This window comes from Anabrus simplex, chromosome 10, assembly GCF_040414725.1.
Source record: "Anabrus simplex isolate iqAnaSimp1 chromosome 10, ASM4041472v1, whole genome shotgun sequence".
NCBI classification, from domain to species: Eukaryota; Metazoa; Arthropoda; class Insecta; order Orthoptera; family Tettigoniidae; genus Anabrus; species Anabrus simplex.
Window position 1 is genome coordinate 29,449,746 of NC_090274.1, and position 19,909 is coordinate 29,469,654.

General features: G+C 41.4%; 1 protein-coding gene across 1 annotated transcript in view; it reads left to right on the plus strand.

The window, feature by feature from the left end:
• The first annotated feature begins 268 nt into the window (after window positions 1-268).
• Window positions 269-19,909, plus strand: part of LOC136882349 (lysosomal alpha-mannosidase-like) — a 375,461-nt gene continuing 355,820 nt past the window's right edge. Inside the window, exons 1-4 of the mRNA XM_068229321.1 lie at window positions 269-370; window positions 3,404-3,506; window positions 9,395-9,476; window positions 11,327-11,512. Of these exons, the coding sequence (XP_068085422.1) occupies window positions 269-370; window positions 3,404-3,506; window positions 9,395-9,476; window positions 11,327-11,512 (473 nt within the window). The remainder of the gene's footprint in view (window positions 371-3,403; window positions 3,507-9,394; window positions 9,477-11,326; window positions 11,513-19,909) is intronic.

Here is a 19,909-nt window from a genome sequence, read left to right on the forward strand (position 1 = left end):
ACTCCTTGGGCATGCCATGAGGTCCATCAGATACTCCGGAAACGTGACACTCCCCTACTCGGTTGTAATATGCAATCTGCTTGGCAGAAACTTTTGGTGGTTTGCCTATGTAGCCGGGCGTCAGAATATCACATTTACTGTAATCTATGGTCTTCATACTCGGTCAAACAACACTTTTGTATGTGTGTATCATAATAATAATAATAATAATAATAATAATAATAATAATAATAATAATAATAATAATAATAATACCTCCATTACAGACATGCTGTTCCTAACGTTACTGCTACTCCTCGCCATTGGTTCTGGATCAGCGGGATCTATCAAGGATGAGGAAGAAGACACGATCACCACCTGTGGATATGAGGTCGGTATCACACAAGTCGTAAGTACTCCTGGTGGCGAATCCTCTTTCTTTCTAGTTGCTTTACGTCGCACCGACACAGATAGGTCTTATGGCGACGATGGGACAGGAAAGGGCTAGGAGTGGGAAGGAAGCGGCCGTGGCCTTAATTAAGGTACAGCCCCAGCATTTGTCTGGTGTGAAAATGGGTTTTCCGTGGTTTCCCATTTTCACACCAGGCAAATGCTGGGGCTGTACCTTAATTAAGGCCACGGCCGCTTCCTTCCCACTCCTAGCCGTTTCCTGTCCCTTCGTCGCCATAAGACCTATCTGTGTCGGTGCGACGTAAAGCAACTAGCAAAATTCTTTGCCTTCAGTTTAGCAGCACTCTTAGTTAAGTGTGTCCCGAAGGACAATATTCGGTCCGAAGTAAGTACAATATACTGTGGGTTGGGGTTGTGTGGTAGAGTCACGTCATTGAGTGAATCGTTCAAGGTAACATTGACTTGTCTCTTGTTGAGGTGGAAGAAACAGATTTCTGTTTTGCTGATGCTTGGCATCAGACAGATGCAGCCCTACCTTATGTGCTGAAGTGCTGCAGCACATTGCCTATTTGAAAAATAAATTGCTTTAAAATATTATCTACAATCAAATACAGACGTCAGCGATCACAGCTCAGCAAGAATTTCTAGGCTTTTCGCCAGAAAGCAGGAACTCTGCCTTTTACGCATGCGTGCCCAACTTTTCCGATAGGCTGTAGAAACACCAGCCAAGACATCACTTCACAGCGATTCTTCGTTCGACCACAGAGAAGCAGCACTAGTCGCACTTGCATTACGACCGAAATGAGGACGTGGCAGGTAGTATTTAAGAGGGGATCGCTCAAAACAAACGGGAAAACAAAATACTGTAGAGGAAGCCACCAGCTGTTCCCACCAGGTCTTTTAATACCAAAGATGATAGACTACTCCGAACTTGCCTATTCCATGGCCACATTTGTAAATCGATGAACTATAAAAATTGTTGTCAAAATAAGGACATGATATTGTGATTTTCTTTGATTTAGAATGCCTAGTTTATAAATGTCACTAGGCCTATAAAAGCATGACATGTAATTTTGCATTACTACGTTGCTGGCGTAACTTCATTGATTTCGGTAACATTGAGGAGTTCTGTTTTTTTCGCGCTCACGCCAAGTGTTTGAGTTCGTGAGTATTTTACCATTGCAGGTGTTACTGTGTCTTTAATTATGTAGTTTTATAGTTTTGTATGAGGAATGTGTATATGCGTTGGGGTTGTTTGCGTGTTTGTTCAGTTTGGGAAACTCAGCGGAGAGCCTCTTGAAAACCACATAGCGGTATGTTTCTAAATATTTTTATTTTTTGTGGGGGGGGGGGGGATGGGTTACAGAACACAACTGATTTTCTGCACCAGCTGCCACTGGTATCTGACACCACTTTTGGAAGTATCCACACAAATTCTTAAGGTCTGCATTTAGGATTTCTTCTATGGCATTCACAGTGGACTGTTGAGTAATAATAGCAAGGTTCTCAGCATAATCAAGTTGACGGGATGTAGTAGAAGCGATATCTGCAATATGCAGGTTGAATAACAAAGGGGAAAGCACAGATCCTTGAGGCAGCCTATTATGAGCACTTTAAGTTTACCATGCTTAGTACCCATCACAACCTGGATCACCCTGTTTGACAACATGTTGTTTATGAGCTCCGACATTGCTTTACAGCCTGTGAGTTTGATGAATTTGTACATTAAACGTTCCCTCCATTCTGTGTCTTATGCAGCTATGAAATGGTGTGTACAGCTGCGGTGAAGTGATGTACTTAGAACTACTTCTTACACATTACGCATCCATAGTGTCTGAAGCATTGTACCGCGGGGTGGTATAAGCGGAGGGGCAAACGAAGCTACTACCTATCCCACTTCACAAATGCCGCAATCTATTCCAAGACCCTCCCTGGGACAAACAACGCGCTAAATTAAAAAAATATCATATTTTATGAACTGCGGTCATTCCTCCCTACCTTTAGTTTAGCAGCTTTAGTAATATGAGGTAGGGTTGGGCACTATATCTTTGTTTCGGCACTCTGTGCCGGTACACAGTTATGTTACGCTGTTCCGGAACAATGAGTGTCGATTGTTCCGAAACTTTCTCAAGTGAGACCGAGACAGTGACTCGCTGTCCCGTCAGAAGCGCCACTATGCACTGCCTTTCGCCTACTAGCTGACTGTCGATACCGGCTGTGTGCCGCCACTTGCTGGAGTGTTCCGTGTTCCATGTTCTGTCACATCCTCTTTGTTCTGTGAGTTCCGTTGCATCGGCAACTGGCTTAACGTAATGTGTTCTGTTTTGTCTTCAACTGTTCTGTAAGAGTGTTTCCATTGAAGTCCAGTTAAATAACCGTACAAAAGACTTTGCATAATGTCGCATCGGAGTCCTGTTTAGGACCTTTTTAGTAGAATAAAACCGGACAGAGTGAAAATCAATTCATGTTCTTCTATTTTGTCTGCAGAGAGATCTTCAGGCGGCACAATGACAAGACATTTCCAAATTAAACATCCCACAATTTTTATTTTCGTTTTCAGCTTGTATATTGTGTTTAAGTTGTATTTTCATGTTCCGCTTGTATATTGTGTACGTAAATTGAGTAATGACGAATGTTTCTTCAACTGTGTGAGTATAAATTTGTGAAAATAACATTGTGACATTTTTAAACACATCTACTGCCAGTGTAATTGTGACAGGTGTATTTCAGAACGAATGAAAACATTCTTATCCTAGAAACAACATTTAGACATGATTTTTTGGGCACGAATTTCAGTGTTCCGACTGCTCCTTCACGTTCCGTGCAGCTTTATGCTGACTGTTCCGGCTGAGGGGTTCACTACACTAAGATTCAATACTTAGTTACTGGTCATTACACTTGCCGCATTTTTTTGTGTAATTAGCACTGTTATGCCCGGGACTTTTGCTGTCAGTAATTTATATGAGATAATTTACTACCAGGGATTTTGGTAATGTTGCTCATCTTCTTACAGGCGTGTCCACGAACAGAACCCGGCCTGCTCAATGTACACCTAGTACCACATTCTCACGATGACGTTGGTTGGCTCAAGACCGTGGACCAGTACTACTATGGCAGTGAGTAGCATTTCTTGTACGAGGCGTGAAACTTTATTATGTAGCTTACATCATTTCACAGACTGTCCCCTTCAAAATAGTCCCCTGCACTATCAACAGCGTGTTGCCAACGTTTCTTCCACTTTTGGAATGCTTCCTGGAATGCACTTTCTTTGATGGCGCGAAGTTGCCTCGTCGCATTCTCCTTGATCTCTTCAATGTCTTGGAAACGATGTCCTTTCAAGGTGGTTTTCAATTTGGGGAATAAGAAAAAGTCTGCTGGAGCCAAGTCGGGAGAATAGGGCGGATGGGGCACAACAGGAATTTGGTGCAACATCAAGGATTTGTTTTCCCACAGTTCAGGCCTCTTCCTGCGCACAGCATCTCTCAAATGCGTTAAAACATTCTGGTACAGTTCTTTGTTCACTGTCTGGCCTCGGGGTACAAACTCATGATGGACAATGCCTTTCCAATCAAAAAACACAAACAGCATCACCTTGATGTTTGAACGACTCATTCGTGCTTTTTTCGGTCGAGGAGAACCTTTCCCCACCCACTGTGATGATTGCCTTTTGGTTTCGACATCGTAACCGTACACCCACGTCTCATCTCCAGTGTTTCCACAAACGTTTTCCCAACTTTGAAGCAGAACTTCACGCACACGCGTTCTTCCTCAAGCTGTTTCATTATAGAATTCGACGAACATGTGACACACGCAATCACTTCAGAGGCTCTAACTCAACTGATAATGCAGGCAATGGAATGCGGAAAGCAGCGGTCTGTTGTCAGAAGTTGCCGCTAGGCGCCGCCACAGTCATAACTCGCTCAATCTTGCGGTTTGCGCGCAATTTACAAAGTTCGGTCTTTTTTTTACAGCGCATGCCATATAACGTTAAACGTCAGAAGTTGCAGACATAGCCCGGCTCGAGCTACTCGAACGGAGTTGTAGTTCTTTAAGTCCCAACCGACCAATGAGACGATTGCATGCGGTTTGAGTGGGACGTTGTGGGACTAGGAGTAGGAGTTGGAGTAAAACTAACCGGAAGATTGGCCCGGAACTCTTCTACAGGAGTGCGCGGAGAGAACTTTCTAGTGAAATATAAATTTACATGTGCAGATTGATTGCAATACGAAACACCAGTAGGAAAACCATAAAACGTGGCCTAAATTTATGCAATTTTCTACACAATATTTTTACGTTTTTGTGTTCGTGATGTAAAGTACTCAGAGGTAATTGTCCTAATTAAAACGCACGTTATGCGATATTTAGAGGGTTTGAAATCATAGCCCAAATGTCATAATCCAAATTTTTATAATGTAGAGTCACCGAACCTCATTGGTGCGCCCTTTAAAACAATCATGATCGTTAATTTTTAAAGATACATTCGGCTGCTGTGGCGTAAAACTTGAGCAGGTATAACATACCAACGTGCTGGTCACGGACCAATGTCGGCAACCCAGCCGCCTGGGACTCTTGCGAGCGAAGTTGCTGAGGGAGAAGAGTAGGAACTAAAAGATCTGCTCCGAAAGAACTATTGATTTCAGGGACTGAGCAGTTCTGAACACCAGTCCTTCCGGTTGGCCAATAGTCGCTGTCTCCTAGCGACAATCTATCTATCAAGCTCGATCCCAATCTTGGTGCGGCTTTGAATTACATAAAATAAATGTATTTCCGTTGACTTTTCAAGAAATTCAAGATTATTACTATACTATTGAGACGATTTGGAAGATTTTGGTACAAACCGCCCCTTTTAACTCCCTCTGGTTTAAGAGCTTGAGTTTTGTGAAACATACACATTAGCTTTTCTTTCTTTCTTTCTTTTCTTTCTTTCTTTCGTTTTGGCCAACTGTGGAATACGTTAATTGGATTTCAGCCCCTTCTGGGCTTTGATCTGCGCCCAGTAATCCTTCATTCTTTCATTTTGCAACCTTCTTCTCTCTTCCGTCCATGGTGTTTCGGTCCGCAAACTAACTTTTCCTTGGAAACTCTTTGTGTTCTTTATTTTAGACTTGTAAGTTTACCTGTTGCTTATTTCTGGTCCTTGTATTCCCATTTCTGTCAGATCCTTCTTCACTTCTTGATGCCAGCGTATCACAGTTTTCATGGTCTCAAAAAATCCTTACTATCTGGTTGGTCAGTATTCCGGGTCCATTCTGTAGATGTGTCCAAAGAACATGGCTCTCCTCTTCCGGACGGTGTCTGAGATCTTTTCTATCTTGCGGTACAATTCTTGGTTTGCTTTCTTTCTGTACGATCCATCCTCTGTTCTTCGGGCTCTCAGTATCTTCCTTAGAACTTTTCACTCCATCAGTTCTAACTTCTTGAACAATCCTACCTTTATCAGGTTCAAACATTCAGCTGCATGTACGGCTTCTGGACGGATCACTGTCTGGTTATGTCTGAGTTTTGCATTGATTGAGATCTTCTTCTTGTTATAGGTGTTCATACTTACCTTGTATGCCAGGTTGATTTTGATGATTCTCGATATATATATAGATTTTACTCTGTTACCTCGTCTCTTTCCAATGCAGCGTCAACGAAACAAAAGTTTTGCAACTCTGAAATGCTGTTCGTCATAATGTTGTATATCCGCTCGACATAAGGGTGAGGAATGTGTGTTTATCAGCAAGCATAACAGTGAGTGGCGCATCTCTACTGTCTAATGCAGAGGTGCTCAGCTGGGCGCCCGCTGAGGCCGGGCTGGCGTGACGTAAATGCGGGCAGCTTACGTAGCAAGCGTACGTCACAGCGAAGCGAGAGAGCGAACGCACTTTGCAGGGAGGGGAACAAACAGTGACGTTCGAGTGTCATTACTAGAGCCCGGATTTTTATGCATTAATAGGTTAGAATGCAAAGTTTCTGAAGCGAGCAGCAAGTATAGTCTACCTTCACAACAATTATGCTATGGGGTTTGCATGAACATTAGGGGTACGGTCCATCAGAACTCCTGTAATTTATGTTACTCTTGCTACATTATGGAAGAGCGGGTGGCCGACACTTCCTCTTAACCAATTTTTTTTTCCTAGGGGCTTTACGTCGCACCGACACAGATAGGTCTTATGGCGACGATGGGATAGGAAAGGCCTAGGAGTTGTAAGGAAGCGGCCGTGGCCTTAATTAAGGTACAGCCCCAGCATTTACCTGGTGTGAAAATGGGAAACCACGGAAAACCATCTTCAGGGATGCCGATAGTGGGATTCGAACCTACTATCTCCCGGATACAAGCTCACAGCCGCGCGCCTCTACGCGCACGGCCAACTCGCCCGGTTTAACCAAATTTAGTTTGCAATCTAACCTGTTACGACATGAAAATCCGGGCTTTGGTCATTACGAAGCGCTATAATCGAAAGAACAGACCGTTTCAAAATATTCCGGTTCGATTCAAACTGCGCTTCATATAAACAGCCAGTTTTATTTTCTTATATTTATACATTCAAAGAAAACTGACACATTATAATTTTTGTGTTACAGTTTACAAAGGTACATGGTTTAAGCGTACAAGATACGATTGACAATTCCTTGGATGGGAATGTATTTCCAATTCTTAAAAAGTAAAATTCCTGTTATTCATTCAGCAAAAAGTAATATATTTACGTAATTCAACAAGTTTACTGCTTAATTTTGCACAGTGCTGTATTGTTGTTTGAATTTCCCATTTCACTGAATTTGAAAATCGTATTTAGAACTTATCAGGCGCCCGATGACAATCGCTAGCCTCTAAATGTCAAGGGATTTTGATCATGAGTGGGGAGATAGATATTTACTATCCACTATTAAGTGCGATTCGTTGGCTGAATGGTCAGCGTACTGATCTTCGGTTCAGAGGGTCTCAGGTTCGATTCCCTGGCGGGTCGAGGATTTTAACCTTCATTGGTTAATTCCAGTGGCTCGGGGGCTGGGTGTTTGTGCTGTCCCAAACATCCGTACAATTCACACATTACACTATCCTCCACCACAATAAGAAGCATGGCAGATACCACCCACCGTCATCGGAGGGTCTGCCTTACAAGGGCTGCACCCGGCTAGAAATAGCCACAAGAAATTATTATTATTCAATATTAAAGTACTGTGCTATAACAATGTAAATGGATCTACCAAATAGATGTACGGTATGCCTTAAAATAAAAAAAAACCTAACAGATGTAATTCCCAGTAAGCATGATTGGATTGTTGGTGAATTTATCAGATAATTTAAATCCAAGCAACAGTAAATTCACCTTAACTCTGTGTTATATTAGTATATTATAAAGTGACTCTTAAAATGTAATAGAGAAAATAGTAATTCATTCGGTACATTATAAAAACATATTTGAGGTTGTATGCCTAACTTTTTATTGTATCCGGTCAAAATACACTAACTGCAATGAACATCAATAACTTATTTCTTACAAAGTAAATTGAAAATGACACGGATTTCTGCTCTCTTTCTTCCATTACTTTCTGCCTCCATTTCAAACTCTGGTATCGCCACAGTGATCGAGAAAGACTGGTTGAACTTCGCCCAACCTTCACGGCGTGTGACGTAACCGCAACGTCACTGTAGGTGAATAGCATACGCTGCGCTCATCGCCTCCCAGTCCGCCCGCATACAGTGCCGGGCACCTGCGAGACGGAACCCCCAGCTTGAGCACCTCTGGTCTAATGCCTTCACATATCAAACCCTTTAATATCTCCAAAAGTACTCGTCATATTTGGAAAATAAGCACATCACTGAACTTGTCACTCGATTATTAGTTGTTGTATTGGGTGTTAATTCCACTGCCAGCTAAACATTGATTAAGAACGGTGCTCCACGCTTCCTTCTAACCGGGCCTTAAATTTAAACTATGTTTACGTACACACTGGTTAGCCGAAACTTAAACAAGGTTGTTGCACTTGGCCATTAATCTGTATCGTGATAATCAGGTAAGAAATGCTGTATAGAGAAGGATGGGAACACGCCGCCATGTTTTATAAAATACCTTTCTTGCTACGAGGTTCCTGTAACTAGGCAACTCATTGCCGAGGAATATGTTCATTTTCTCACCAGATGGAAAAACAAAGAATGGCATGTATCCCCTCGCGATGCAATAAATAACATGCACCATGCAAATAAATTGCCATTTATGTAAGCAAATAGAAATAGTCTGATCAAATTAATTGACACAGGAATCTAAAACACAGAACAATTTACAGTTTTGTCACAAGTAAATGTAATAAGAAAAATATAAATAACAAAACAACCAAAAGTAATGAAGAAAAATGTCAATAAAAATTGAATAAGGTATAGTCCCATTAAAAAACGAAGTTGCTGTCAGTTTCTCGGAAATTACATATGCGATGGAGATGAAGTGGCTATGTTTTATGAGGCCCTTAGTACAATGAAAGCATTTCGAAGCACAATATATATTTCAATGGGTCAGAAGATATTTGAGGTGGACATTTTTTTGTTGGTGGCTTTACGTTGCACCGACACAGATATGTCTTATGGCGACGATGGGGTAAGGAAGGCCTAGGAGTTGGAAGGAAGCGGCCGTCGCCTTAATTAAGGTACATCCCCAGCATTTGCCTGGTGTGAAAATGGGAAACCACGGAAAACTATGTTCAGGGCTGCCGACAGTGGGATTCTAACCCTCTATCTCCCGGATGCAAGCTCACAGCCGTTTGAGGTGGACAACTTAGCTGAATAACCTTGTATACTACAGATCAGAATTAATTTAAACCTATTTTTTACCTATTTCAATAGTTTATAAAATATCTTCGAATTTAAAAATAATTTTCTTAAATTTTAAATTTTGAAATGTAATAAGAAATTTTGCAAATTGACTAAAATATCTTTCATCGTTGGTGTGTTATTGATCATCCTACCAACTTTATTGGAGTACGAACTTCACTGGTAACTAGCCTGTATGTTTTTTGTTTCTCACAGCTGAGTCATACATCCAGGAGGCCGGAGTTAAGCTCATCCTCAACTCGGTGGTGAACGAGCTCTGGAAAAACCCGGAGCGCAGGTAAGACTTTAGCAAATACGGTAGAGACAATACGCGACACTTACAGATTTAGCCTTGTTAAAATGGGAGACAATTCGACGGTGGCGCTCCTAGTGACTTGACCTGAAAAGTCGCGCTAAATTCAAATATCAATGGAAATGCATATACGAAAATGGATAAATAAATTACGTCTAGAAAGAAAGTGTTATTGAGATATTAACTTCGAAGTTGCTAAAGCAATTCTGAATAAATGAATGAAGAATTATTTAAAGACTGAAATTAGACATATAAACAAGATGTGAAATGGACTGCTGTGAAATGGGTTTATCTTTCATTTATGTATTACTTTTTTGCTTTAGCATTCCTGCCTGAACTTTTACGGTTAGAGTTTTTTCTCATTTAAAAAACATCGTATCATCACATTAAGACACTTGTCAATAAAAATAACGACACATTCCTTACACACATGATGCAATGAATTAACATTTAAAAGCTGGACAATTTTCCTCTTAACATGAAGCCTACTAACAGAAAGAAAATTATAAAATCCCGGCTTTAATCTGAGAAGAGGGATAAAAGAAAGAAAAGTATGAAAATGTTTTCGATAGTGATGCTTTGAGGAATATTTACGTACAATTAGAGTAAAAATATAACATACCCTTGGCTGTATAGTCGAGGATTTCTAAAGTCGCTGGCCTGGAAATGATCTGAACAGATAATTCTTGTATAAGCGTCCCTTCTTTCTTGTACACCTTATCCAAATCACTTATGTGACATTTCAAAACCCACAGATCACACCTACAACAACACATCGGTATTGAAGGTTAACTGCTGCACTATACAATAAAATACGCATATTATATTTTAAGCCAGTTAAAATATGGGTCGAGCAGGTCAGAAGATTATGAAGTACTATAAAAATCTCTTTGTCACTGGAAGAATATATATGCAAACACATTATTACTTACATTTTCTTGTCACGAGGGTAGCGAAAGAAAGACCGCGCATTCTTCTCTACTTCATAGTTACTGCAGCCAAACACAGCACATACCTTTCCCCTCATGTTGAGAGGAGATATCAAGGAATGACACACGCTACTATTTAATTATGTCAACTCACTGAAAATGCATAAATAACACCAAAAACTTCACACACAGATACACGTGCTCTTATGGCAGAATCAGTAGTTCTCAGGTCTACCCGCCAGAGAGAGCTCTAATAGCTGTCCCTCGATATCTCGCTGAGTGTCGCGTATTGTCTCTACTGTATTTGACTTTTGCTTTCTTTCTTATTCCAAAGGACATTTTTTACCAAGCGAGTCGGCCGTGTGGTTAGGGGCGCGCAGCTGTGAGCTTGCATCCGGAAGACAGTGGGCAGCCCTGAAGATGGGGTTTCCCATGGTTCCCATTTTCATCCCGATTCCTTCCCATTCATAGGTCTTTCATATCCCATCGTCGCCATGAGAACTATCTGTGTCGCGGCGATGTAAAGCAATGTGTAAAAAAAATACTTTTTCTCTCTTCCCCTTTAAATTTATTTACTCTATTATCCACACTAATCCTTGTCTTTTATATCTGTTTGCTTGTTTCTTTAATTTTTTCTTTCTTGCTTTATTTATTTCCTTACTCCTTAATATGCCCCCTTTTCTTTTTTGGTTTTCTTTAATTTGGAGTTCCACTGTATTTATCCCCTTTTCTCTTTTAAATTCTTTTCTTTATTTATTGAGCACTATTTCTTTCTTTTCTCTTCACAACATTCCTCCCTTTGAATCCCATTTGTTTTAACCATTCTCTTCCATTAGTGTCATTTCTCACAGAGTTAATTGTCTCGAAGTGACGTAAATGATGTTCCGTCTGTTCTGTGTGTGTCAGGTTCGTGCAGGTGGAGACGGCCTTCCTCTGGAAGTGGTGGCAAGAGCTGAGCGAACGGAGGAGGAACCAGGTGAGGCAGCTTGTCAACTCGGGGAGGTTCGAGATTATAGGAGGTGCCTGGAGTATGAACGACGAGGCAGTCACCCACTACCAGTCTGTCATAGACCAGTTCACCTGGGGATTCAGGTATGTAAACATTAGTGGCTTTGTTTAACCTCAAGACGGTGAAGAGAGTGGTTTCTAGCCCACTCTGGAGATTGAGGTGGCCGTGGAAGTGGTTGCCTAGCTACGGTCACGCTTCAAACACACAGCCTGTCTAAAGGAGAGAACGCAAACAAGTTCAACACCAGAACTTTCCTTAAAATGCACAAATAGGCAAACATAAACATTTATCAAAGGAAAAATTGGCAGTGTTCCTCCTCTTCGAAAAAGAAGGTATCAGCAAAAGGAAAGAGCTTAAACAGAGCTATGTCGGTGTGACGGAAGCAATTTTTAGTGTCAAATACTTACTGCGTGATTGATGTTGTCGAAATAGTCTTGGAAGGAATAGCAAAGAACGGGGATATTTTCTCACCAAAACCAGGTTTCCATTTAATCATGGTGTACTAAGAAATGGTGCGCATTCTCCATTGTTCACACTAGATACTTTCAAACACTTAAAACATACAAGGTCATGAAAGAATTTCTCGTAGAAGTCCACCTTTTCAATACACTTTTTGATTTATCTAAACAAGTGTGATTTTGTAGTATTTCTTTTCATGTTATAAGCCACTTTATGTAGAATTATAAGTTTAGCCTTAAGTCATGTCTACCTATTTAATTTTAATGTTAAGGATAGCACGGCTGACAATTCCCAAAAAAAAAAGTTCCACAGCCTGTTTCCAGTTACGCGATCGGATCAGGAATGGAATGAATGAACCTCCCATCTAGCGGCGAGGATAGGAAATGTGCCGGCTGCCGAAGCCTGTCCACTCCTCTAGGGCAATGATAAATGACTGATAGATGAAATAAAATGTTAATGGAGAGTTTTTCTGGAATGAAATATGACAGGGAGAACCGGAGTACCCGGAGAAAAACGTGCCCTGCCTCCGTTTTGTCCAGTACAGATCTCACATGGAGTGACCGGGATTCGAACCACGGTATCCAGCGGTGAGAAGCCGGCGCGCTGCTGCCTGAGCCACGGGAGGCTTAAGATGCCCATAATATTATAGGCGAAATATGTCCCGATATTTTAGCATGTAACTTCGATGTTGATTTTTAAGCTGCTTTCACTCGCTTCGGCATTTCTCATATAAAATCACTAATTTCATGTTTCTTTTCACTTTTATTTTATTTTAATATTTTAATTGTATACTGAGTCCGCCTCTGTGGTGTAGTGGTTAGCGTGATTAGCTGCCACCCCCGGAGGTCCGGGTTCGATTCCCGGCTCTGCCATGAAATTTGAAAAGTGGTACGAGGGCTGGAACGGGGTCCACTCAGCCTCTGGAGGTCAACTGAGTAGAGGTGGGTTCGATTCCCACCTCAGCCATCCTGTAAGTGGTTTTCCGTGGTTTCCCCACTTCTCCAGGCGAATGCCGGGATGGTACCTAACTTAAGGCCACGGCCGCTTCCTTCCCTCTTCCTTGTCTATCCATTCCAATCTTCCCATCCCCCGCAAGGCCCCTGTTCAGCATAACAGGTGAGGCCACCTGGGATAGGTACTGGTCATCCTCCCCAGTTGTATCCCCGACCCAGAGTCTGAAGCTCCAGGACACTGCCCTTGAGGCGGTAGAGGTGGGATCCCTCGCTGAGTCCGAGGGAAAAACCGACCCTGGAGGGTAAGCAGATTAAGAAAGAAGGAAAGTAATTGTATACTGATAATTTTAACATGTTTTATTAAACTTAAACATTACATTTATTTCAAAGGAAATAGCACCAGCTGATAAAAGTAGCCTATAAACGTATCAGCTTACTAAAACACGAATACAATTTGGAATATTAATGAAGTCTACAGTATATTGGTTTACGGTCTAAAAGGTAGGTTACTTTATCCCATGGTATTAATGTTATTTTCAGCATTTTTACACAAGCAAATTTTCATCTAACAACCAGATTATAATTTGCTGTCTTTGACTTACACTTATATATTGCCGGTTATAACAATAAATATCAATCAAATCGTAGAAAATCAGACGCACGTGATCACTCGCACTGTTAGGTCTCCTCTAACGCTACTCACTGGTTACATACACACGACCGCTCGCGCTGTGAGATAGCAACTAACACAAGGCGTGACGCACTCTTTCCCCCACTCTTTCTTCCCCTCCAAAATGTCACAGCTACTACAGAAATACATCGCGGCGTGCTCAAACGACCGAATGAGGCATTTTCAAATGGATATCGATTCAAAGCTAAGACAAACGAACTGCAGCAAAGTTTGTAAAAGTGTTAGATTGAACATAGCGCGAGTGATCGCGGGTTAATAAGTCACAAAGTGCATTGAAAAGCGGACTTCTACGAGATAATTCTTACCTGAGCTTGTACGTAGTTTAACACGCAGCCCAATATGAAGTTTATGACTTGCAACTTAAAACATTATCAGAATACATCAAACTGCTCACTGATCCGTTCACTCGGAGAATGAAGAAATGTGGGACAGCTCTGTCTTACCCACTGCAGGGGACACTGCATCCGATGTACTCCAGTCACAGGGGTAACTTTCTTATGATAATATTGTGTACAAATACGTTCATGTCGTGTTTTCAATAAATGGAGTTCGGAACCCAAGAGGAACCTTGTGAAACACAAAAATATACGGATAGCTGAAGACAAAGGGGTTTCTTACAGACAAAGAACACTCTGAAGGACAAAGGAAAAAAGTAAGTCACAGTACTTTATAAACAAGCTCACCTCTCACATTTCATTATGGATCTGTGACGAGTTCATCTTCACAATTCTGTGTACACTCACTTGCAAAACAAATTGCACGCCCAGGAACTGTTTAAAAACCGGGGAAAGTCGACAGGCAGTATACAATCTGTGACAATAAAGTTCGGTGAATAGTCCTGTACTATCAACATAGATGAATAATGTTCGACAGTGACCCTACTGTCCTTAGAAATAGTCCCCTCCCATAACTATGCACTGCTGAGATCGGCGATAGATGTCCTGGAAATTTTGCAAGAAGGATTCCTTTGGGATGGTGTTCAAAAGCCTCGTCACGTTTCGTTGGATGTCAGGAATATCGTCAAATCTCTTTCCTTTCAAAGCGAGTTTGATGCGTGACTTTTCGGCTCTGACCTTTTATCGACGAGGGGATCCTGGAGAACGCCATTCTATGCTTTTCCGTTTCGTTTCAGGGTCGTGCCTGAGACACCAGGTTTCATTCTCACTGACGATATAGTTCGAGAAATTTGGTGTCGCATTCGCCGTTTCGAGAAAATCCTGTGAATCTTATAAACGTGCCTGCTTCTGATTGTCAGTCAAGTGATGTGGCACAGGAAGAGAACACGTTTTCCTTTGGTCGTTCATGTTCCAGTTCGCAGTTCAGAACCAACGTACTAAACACGCACTGTGTCAAACAGGTCTTACACGGCACACGCACAATGCTCAATTTATTGAACAACGTTGGGAGCAGGTGGTCAAAACCTGGTGCAGCGTTGCGTGTCGCCAGTGTTGCCGGATCGACCGTTCTGACTTCATTCACCGAACCTTATTGTCACAGGTAGTAACTTAAGGATATTTTATACCCTACTTCCTCAGCGACACTCCATCACACTGACAGTGCTCATAAAAAATTCACAGCCTGTTTCCAGTCATTCGACCGGGTCAAGAATGGAACAACGAAGCCCCATCTAGCGTCGAGGATTGGAACTGTATCGGCTGCTGAAGTCTGTCGCATTCCTCTGGGGAAATGATTAATGATTGACAGATAAAATGAAATGATACTGGAGAGTGTTGCTGGAATGAAAGACGATAGGGAAGAGCGGGGTACCGCTTCCGCTTTGTCCAGCACAAATCTCACATGAAAGGACCGGGAATTGAACCATGGAACCCAGCAGTGAGAGGCCGGTGCGCTTGCGCCCCCGAGCCATTGGAATTAACCAATGAAGGTTAAAATCCTCGACCCGGCCGTCAATCGAATCCGGGACCTTCTTAATCGAAGGCCAGTACGCTGACCATTCAGCCAACATTAAAAAATGTGATCACCATTACTTTCCCTGCAGATGGAATAACTTTTGCCTTTTTTTTTTGGCGATTTCCACACTGTGCTGGCTTGTTTTCCTTCAGGATCGTAAAGATGTTTCAGCTTTTCGTAAGTTTCAGTGGCTGTATGGTTTAAACGAAAACAGAATTTGATTACCTACGGACGTTGCACATAAAAACCCGCTCTTTTCAAATATTTGTGTTACATTATCACGCAAGTTACAGAAAGAAATCCGTCTCAGTCTTTGTTAATCACCCTTTGAACACTACGATGACACTTCCTATCTGAGCTCCCTTGGTCAACTTTTGTTCTTTTCCGACCCGGACGGTCTCCTTTTATCTCCACTTTACAACTTGCCACGAAAACCTCGATGTCGCGTCGAATTCCACGCACCGACATGCAAGGGAATTCACTTCGATTATTTTTCTATACTTTATATTATAAAGAGGAAAAATTTGTATATTTGTTTGTAACGGATAGACTCAAAAACTACTGAACCGATTAAAAAAATACTTAGCTACATTGCCAATTAGTAACATGGTCTGTATTTTATTTTCAAAACAATTCAACGGGGGGGGGGGGGTCGAGGTGGAGAGATATAAAAGTAATGGGCTAATATAGGCGAAATCGAATTTGTCGTACAACGACGAGACAAAGTTCATTTTAAGCCCCTTGACGCAAAGAACAAAACTCGGTAAGCCCTATGGGCCTGAAAACCATGTTTTAAGGACCTAAAACCAACCGTTATGGAGATATTGGCACCACACTACGCCTGCTCTCATCATCATAGGCATTTATTCGTCAACGAATATGTAGTATATGAATACAATGTCATTTGGACATATTAATTGTGTCGTCTCAGATGGCTGAACAGTCCGATTCTGGATGCACAGATTTTATTGCAGTGACAGCACACACTAGTAGTTGCAGCAGATGGTTGTGCAAGAATGCCATCCCTCGCATTCGCTCGGTCTTTCCTGCGGTTCCTCCTCTCAGCTTCTAATCTTCTCCTATCTTTTTCTAGATGTTCAACTCCATTGTATACAATGCTACGCCATTTGGGCCTATCCTCGGCTGTAGTTTCCCAGTTGATCGTATCAATATGACATCTTGCTCTAGGAATCGTATAAAAAAATGAACTGCCGTAACCATGGCAACGTCAGCTCCAGGATTCTACAGTAGCGAGATTATCCACAATATATATATATATATGACAAAACCCTAACATGTTACAGACGTTAGAATTGGTACTTGGAATCTCCTTTAAAAATAAATGAATACACATTTTTGGAAATTCTACTAAATGATGTGAAATAATAAAAAAGCGGGTGAATTTTTTAAATGAGTATCCTCTTCTTCTATTGCTTTTCCCACACATGTGGGGTCGCCGGTGTGAACTGTGTCGCAAATGGGGGATTTGACCCTTTTTTACGGCTGGGTGTCCCCTCATGACGCCGACCCTATGTGTAGGGATGTAATTACTATTGCGTGTTCTTGTTGTGGTTGCTAAAGTGGTGTGCTGAGTTGTATGAAGAGTAACGTCTTGGGAAAAACAGAAACAAATTGTCCCACATCCAGAAGAATTAATCACAGGCGATTTAATTTGCAGACTAAGCCAGGAATCGAAGCTGGAATCCTGTGAACCGAAGGCCTTAACGCTGACTTCTCAGCCAAGGAGTGGGCCGGTTTTTGAACTTAACATGTTATAGACGTGAAAAATGGTATTTAGAATCTTTTTAGAAATAATGATACCCATTCTTTTATTTCGACTTAAAAGAGGACTCTTTCTCACATGTAGAGTTCCATGTCGCATGTTCCAGATTTAGCTCTGCCAGTAGCCTGGTCATCTTAGCCCCAAAAGGCAATGCCTCAAACGTGGTTTGCAAAGAGTTTCTGGGGAAAAAGAAACGCAATTTTTTGGCGACATTTTACACTTTAGGGATTTTTACATAATGTCTTAGTGCAGTACCGAGGAACAATTATTTTTTTGTCAACTTACGAAATCTTCGCGAGCAAAACCGTGGGTAACAGCTAGTATTAGATAAAATATGATTGAAATTCATAGATTTTGCCGTTCGCCCTAAAAAAAAAAAACCGGGTGGGATTTTCGATTACACACATTTGCGATAACTTCAGAAATGGTCATCCCATTTCGACATTCTTAGTATCGAGCGTGGTTTGGTGACCACGGGGCCCGAGTCGGTTTACAACTCTCGGCAGTCAGTGTAGCTAAGTGGGCCTACGATGAACGTTTGAGTTGTACATTATTTGGTCCTAGGAACAAGATTATTTCTTAATATCGTGCCGGTCACCGTGTTTTGATTACTATAATTGGAAAATGCATTTCTTGTGTGTGTGTGTGTGTGTTCGTACCATATTATTATTTATTTTATTTATTTATTATTTTAATTCCTTCAGATTTGAAAACTAAATTGTGTAAATTATTCTTATTATTGATACAATTTTTGTCCTTATGTATAGCGTTTGAACTCGAATATCTCATGATGACACAATTTTTACTTCTTTCCCTTCTTCCTCTTCTCTTCCCAAAATCTCTTCATCCTTTGGCTGTGCTCCTGTTTCCTTTGTTCTGTCCACAATGATCCTTTCTTCTTCTTCTTCTTCTTCTCATTTACTATAAATTTTGTATTCCTAATTTTGTTTCTGAATTCTTTTCTGTCTTCTATCATTTACCTGTTGATCCCTACCTGCCTTAAATTTTCGTCTATTTCATGATACCAATTTGATTTTTTTAGCCGACCCCGTGGTGTAGGGGTAGCGTGCCTGCCTCTCGCCCGGAGGCCTCGAGTTCGATTCCCGGCCAGGTCTCGACCTGAGAGCAGGTTCGAGGTCCACCCAGCCTACGTGATTAGGATTGAGGAGCTATCTGACGGTGAGATGGCAGCCCCGGTCTCGAAAGCCGACTAACAGCCACACAACCCCTCGTAATCTGCAGGCCTTCGGGCTGAGCAGCGGTCGCTTGGCAGGCCAAGGCCCTTTTGAGGGCGTTAAGTGCCGTCGGGTTTGGTTTGGTAATTTGTTTTCTTGCTTGAACTGTTTACTACATCGAAGGTTTTCTTTGTAGTTCTCTTGTTGTCCATTCTCTGTATGTTCCCATAGAAAGTTAGTCTGCGTTTCCTGATCATGTCTGTGAGTCTGTCAGTGCTGGTACAGCTCTTCGGCAGGTCATTTCATCCATATGCCATCTCTATGTATTGGTACAAATATTTTTCTGAGAATTTACCATTCTATTTTCTCTGTCTCTATGATCCCTGATGTTCCAATTGTAATTGTTTCTGACGCATACAATGCTTCTGGTAATACGACTGTTTTGTAGTGTCCGAGTTTGGCCTGTCTTGATGTGCTTTTCTTATTATTATGTGAACATGTGAGTTTGTATGCTTTCTCGAGTTTTTACGTTCCTTCTACGTTAGACGCCTTGTTTGATCCTCCTATTCGTATGTATTCCCCTAAATATTTAAATTTTTCGACTCTTTTTACGGATCCATATGCAATATGCATGGTGTTCACATTGTTCTTCTGTCGCTCCATGTATTGGGTTCTCCCGTAATAAATCTGCAGACCTGTTTTGGCAGCTATTTCATGCAAGCGTTCCAGTGCTTCCTTTGCCTCCTGTGTATTATTGCTGAGCATGGCTATGTCATCTGCAAATGCCAGACATCTAATAATTGTTTTTGTTTCACGTGTTATACCCAGCTGTATTCCTTTAACTTGTTCCTCCCACTGCTTGATAATTTTGTCTAACGCCATGTTGAATAAGACTGGAGAGAGCCCGTCTCCTTGTCGGGCACCCGTGTGTATCCGTTTCTCGGATTTGTAGGTGGTGATAGGTTAGAATGCAAAGTAATTTGGTTTGTAGGTAGTGTCATGCAACCCGTTGTACCATAATGTAGGAAGAGTAGCATAAATTCAAGGAGTTCTATAGGCTGTACCCCTAATATCTGGATATGGATTTGGATTTATGTCCAGAAATGTATTGTTATTATTATTGTTATTATTATTATTATTATTATTATTATTATTATTATTATTATTATTATTATTATCATCGTCGTCGTTGCTGTTCATTGCGATAATAATCTTGTATTAGTAAATAAACTTATAACTTTCGTTATCAGGAAGCGAGGGCCCCATTTTCAATTATTGCAGAGCGGTCCCAAGCTTCATAGCGTCGCTACTGATTGAATAGTAGAGCCCTAATGTGTTTTAAAATCCGTTGTGAAACGGTTAAGAGTACCAAGAAGGTTGGAAAAATCCAACATGTCCCCTTATGACTACGAAAATAATTTTCAGGCACTTATAGGTTAAATGCAAACGCATTTGAACAAGGCGCAAGTATCGGCAACGCGCTCTACAGATATGTCAGTGAGTTGCAT